At 40.7% G+C, this 5,126-nt stretch overlaps 1 protein-coding gene across 1 annotated transcript in view; it reads left to right on the forward strand.

Annotated features, from left to right (window-relative positions):
* Nucleotides 1-3,207: 3,207 nt before the first annotated feature.
* The window catches only part of LOC137990677 (ganglioside GM2 activator-like), a 13,646-nt gene continuing 11,727 nt past the window's right edge, over nt 3,208-5,126 (forward strand). The window contains exon 1 of the mRNA XM_068835801.1: nt 3,208-3,294. Within this exon, the coding sequence (XP_068691902.1) occupies nt 3,222-3,294 (73 nt within the window). The 5' untranslated portion in view covers nt 3,208-3,221. The remainder of the gene's footprint in view (nt 3,295-5,126) is intronic.

Here is a 5,126-nt window from a genome sequence, read left to right on the forward strand (position 1 = left end):
AAGTTAGGACTTTTACTACCGAGATGCTTTTAGAATGAAATAAAGAATTAAAGTTGCGCGTTTGCCCATTTCTGGCGCCATTTCTTTTAAAAATGTAGTTTGTCGCTTTCAAATTTCGCGCTTCAGCGCTAATGCGATGATTAGTCATAAGAATAGTAATGACGTCCGGCAATTCTGCGCCATGGATCAAGCTCCTCCATCTGAGGTCCATAAAGAGCAGGCCTTGGAAGAAATTCAGCCAAAAGTGGAATGCCTTTCTTCTTACATTCAGCAGCTTGTCAATTCAGCCATTCAGCAGGTTAAAAGCATAGAGAGACTTGTCATGCTAATGCATGCCGTCAAAACAGGCTCGTTCAGTGTCGATGTGGTTCGTGCCGCCGCTGGATTTGCAAAGTTGCACTACGTGTAAAGTTCCCAGGGCGTCGCGAGCCACGTGTACATGTGGCTTCCAGATCCACAATACAAAGATGCTTCAAAGGAACATCACAAAGCCTTTGAAGATTTGTTTGGCCAAAACACCAGCGAGATTGACCCCCCATCTGCAAAGTCAAATGTTGACGACAAGTCAAAGCACCTTATGATAAAGGAGCGTGTTCGTGATGCAATTGAATGTGTCGCCTGCAAGAAATAGAGGTACCAAGCCCACAGCAGCACAGATGGAGCAGCTCAGTGATTTAACCGACGCGCTGCAATACAGCTGTGGGGCTCCATTAATTCCGGAGGATCATGAGTTAAGCGGCATCTTCGTTGTCAAGCAAGATGTTTCATGCACTGACCCGGTCGATAAACTTTACTACTCATGCCGAAAATTTGAAGAAATTTGCTGTTGGTGTGGCGCTTTGGAGCCAGAGGCAAGAACGACGAGACAAGAGCCATCTACAAGGTTGTGAACCCTGTGTGCCAGGAATGCGCCGCTGCCGGCAAGAAACCAGTGGTATGCTGCAAGAAGAGCCGGATGGCAGTGTTTTCCCATCACACGGACAGAAAGTCTCTCTCGTCGGAGAGTGAGTGTTCTTTGAAGTATGAAGTAAAAAATGCAAATCTGTAAAACAAAAAATTGCTTGTTTCAGATGAAAGTGACAATTGTTTGAAATAATGTGCGTTCATTGCCTTCATTGCCTTCTGCGTAACTTTATGTATTTATTTTTTTTGAAAACGTGGAAATCTGGGTCGGTCGGACGACGCTAAACGGAGAAAAAAAGGGGATGGCCTTAAGCCCTCTGTTCTTAAAATTTGTAGAGTGGCCAACAACAAAATGAGATGCTTTTAGTTGTGGAATTTGTCTTTTTTCTGTCTTTTTCGGTTCTTGAATAATAAAACAATTCATATGAAAATTTTGAATGTGACGTTCTAAATATTTCAAATTTTCATCTGTATACATAAAATAATTAATCCAGTGTACAAATATTAAAGAGCTGTGTGCATAAACAGTGTAATTGTACGTCTATGACCTTTTTATTTTATTAATTGATTTTTGGGTCAAAATGCTCCAAATTTTCATTTTTGCCTTTCTTTATTATCTTACCTTGAAAGAAATTATTTTCCTAGTCGATTTTTGTTCGACGTGTTTTTTAAATACTGCACGCTGTTTGCAAAAAATAAAGAATTTTTAAGCTGAAATTTGGTTCTTTCAGAAGTGTCCGTTTTAAACTGATTGGGGCACGTCGTTAACAAGAGTGATATCTTACGAAGAGATGAACAGTGAAATGTATATAAAAATCCTGCTTTGGGCGAACTGCATGCTTTTTTAGAAAAACCGTACGGGACACTCAAGTTTTGAACCAAGCTGTGTTTAATATATTAGCTTCAGCGTTGACATTGACAATACTTAGAGAGTTTCTCCCCTGTATTTGAACTATATCAAAACGGTTAAAAGGTGTGATGACTTAAAACATATCTTTTTAGGCATGTATTAAAACCCGAAACACCGAAACGAAACCGCCGAAGCCATCGAAACACCGGAACGAAACCACCGGAACCATGGAAACACCAAAACGAAACCACCGAAACGAAAAACTAGCGAAACAATCGAAACAGCCGTAAATACATTTCAAAAATACAATAATTCAAAATGCGTTAACATGCTTTCGTCATAAATTTGTCGCCTCGTATTTTTGTTTGTTGCCTTAAGCCTGGTTTTCACTATCGACGGAAGCACATTTCACCGTGAAAACGGTGTTGACGCAAGCATAATCATAAGGATCTTTTTATTTCCTTTTCCCTGTGCTTCCACTTATGCTTGGGTTCAATTGCGTCGTGTGAAAACAAAACACAGCTTAAGCACAAGGACATTCGTTGCATTTGGCCAATTAAAGATCCTAAAGCACTGTTCTAGATTCCCTGCGTCTGAACATTTGAACAAAATAGCTTATGTCGACGCATAAGCTGCTAATGCTTGTGCTTGTGCTAGCGTCAAAGTGAAAAGTAGGCTTTAGTGTTTGTACGGTTTCCAACGTCGTTTCAACGCTTCAAATTTTCAGGAATTTTAAAGCATTCGCTGATCGTAAGTGCAGTTGCGTTTGGTCTCGTGTTCTCGTTACATGGGCAGACCCTTTACGTTGCGTGACATAGTTAATTTGAGGTAGTAAAACGAAAAATAATGAAAAAAAAAAAAAAAAAAGAATCCTCTAGTTTCATTCCTTGTATGTACTTAGGGAATCTGCAAGGATTGTGAATAAAGAACAACTGAAATAGGAAACTCGAAGCGACAATCCGCCGGAACGTCGTGCCTCGGTGGTGTTATCACCATTTAGCCAAATAATCCGGATGGAATGATCGTTGCATAAAGGTAAGCGATTTTCCGAATTTAATGACCAACCGGATGAGAATGGCGCTTACCATTTACTACACAGCATTCCATCCCGCATATTTTACTCGATCTTGTGAGAAAAGGCCTGGAAACGGAAGGATTCTCGCAAATGGTAAGTTCCGTTCCGAACGGAAAAAGAGGACTACCTCTGGAGGTTGTCCACAATTTCCGAAAAGATTTTCCGGAAAATTGCCTTTCCATTTGACTCCAAACCGAAATTTCCGGATTTTTTGGCTAAATGGTAAGCACACATGGAGTCTATCTGTTTCGAGCTCTACGGTGGTTTCGTTCGATGTTTCCATTGTTTCGATGGTTTCGTTCCGGAGTTTGGATACTTTCGGCGAATGTTATTCCTTGTTTTTGTTTCAATACCCGTTTTACTTTCTTTGAGCTCTTAGACAAGACGTTGGCAATGGCTTTTGCACAGATCTTCGTTGCCTTGATTTTGGCTTTCGCGGTTGATGCTCTGGAATGGAAAAATTGTGGTAAGAGTATTTAGCTGGGTTAAAAACTTTTAGGGAAGAAGATAAGAAATTTTCCGTTAAAAAAGAAAAAAAGAAAAAAGCATTATCACAAGGCCTTCCGGCCGGGTTTTTGGAATGCACTTACGAGTCAATCAGTAGCAGAGAAAAGCATAGATAATTCTGGCCTTTTTGTTGGTTGGTTTTTCGAAAATAACACGAAAAAAATCCATAGTTTGCTAATTTTTATAGCCTTCGGTCAGCATCCAGTCGGCTTTACCCTTTTTTCAAGAAAACATGCTATGTAGCGGATTGGTTTCGATTTGGTATCTATTGCAGGTTGTAGTAGACCCCTCTGGTATAAACACCGTCAGAAAGGGAATCCGACTTCCCCTTGCCTCGAAAAGGTCAGGCCCCATTTGTTCTAGCGATGCATAGCTCCATCCGTCGGAAAAATCACTATCCACTGAATAACTCAATCGGTTTTGCTATTGTTTAATCCACTGGATAGTGATTCATACCTGGCCCCAGTTATTAAGGGGGGCCCTCCGCCAGGGATTTTCCCTCGTTTTCAGCAGGGAATTTGCATATGATGTCATCCATGGGACATTATGTAAGAAATTTGCTTTGCCTTCCAAAGGGAGTTGTACAAACAGAAACATGACCACAAAGTTCATCAGTTCCCTCGATAAATTCCTATCCATTGAGATGCAAAACAGATAACACTGAGGTGATACTTTATAAAAGGTTCTTGATGTACTAACTTTGAAGGTGGTCTCGGTAATAGGCACGTCCTGCATATTGAAATTATGCCTTTCCTGGCACATCGTCCTCCGTCAATCTCTACGGTTGGATCAAAGCGAGCTTCGACGCATGGCAGATGTCTCTTTTTTCCGTATAACGCTAAAAGAAAAAAAAGACCTCTGCTAACAGCGAAAAGTACGAGGTTAATATATTATTTATTTGACATATAATTTCGTTCGTTAACCTTTGGCGTCCAAACCGGCTGAAACCGGCCAGACTTAGTATTTTACTCTTTCTAACGCCAGACAATTTTACTCGTCAATGGGGAACCCCTGGGCATCAATGGATTATAGAAATCTTTATTCAATGATAAAATTTTACTGACCGGTAGTATATTTGTTGCCGGTTAAAATCCGTCCTCAGGTTGAATTCTTTTTTACCTAAGTTAGTTGGTGATCCTCATTTTACTTATAGGTTGAATATGCAATCAATGAATCGAAGAAACTTCTTTCGGAGCCCAAAGTAAGCCTAGAGCCTCATTAGCACATAAATAAAAGAATACACTTTGGCCGCCATTTCAGTCCTTTTTGGGACGTTGAGTAACTGCTGTAAACTTGGTAGAGTGCACATTCCAACCTTGTAGGTAAAATGAGGATCACCAAGGGTAAAAACGAATTAAACTGCCGTCCAGTTGCCAGTCAGGGTTCCGTTCCTTACACAGTACCATTACAGCTTTGCTTGAGGCGACAAATAGCTGGTCTGTTAACATCGACAATGGCTTCCTGAATGGTGTCGTTTTCATTGACCTTAAAAAGGCATTCGACACTATCGACCATGAAATCATTTTACGCAAGATGTCATACTTTGGGGCCGACCAGGAAACTATCACTTGGTTTCAATCGTACCTAAGCAATAGGACCCAAAGATGTAATGTAAATGGAAGACCGTCAACTCCTCGCACTATTACTTGTGGGGTTCCGCAAGGCAGCATGTTAGGTCCCTTGCAATTTGTAATATATTAAAAATCTTCCTAACTGCCTCCGGGATACTTCCCCGAGAATGTTCGCTGACGATACCAACATAACCCTAACTGCAAAAACTTTAACAGAGCT

The sequence above is a fragment of the Montipora foliosa genome, chromosome 2, assembly GCF_036669935.1.
Source record: "Montipora foliosa isolate CH-2021 chromosome 2, ASM3666993v2, whole genome shotgun sequence".
Taxonomy (NCBI): domain Eukaryota; kingdom Metazoa; phylum Cnidaria; class Anthozoa; order Scleractinia; family Acroporidae; genus Montipora; species Montipora foliosa.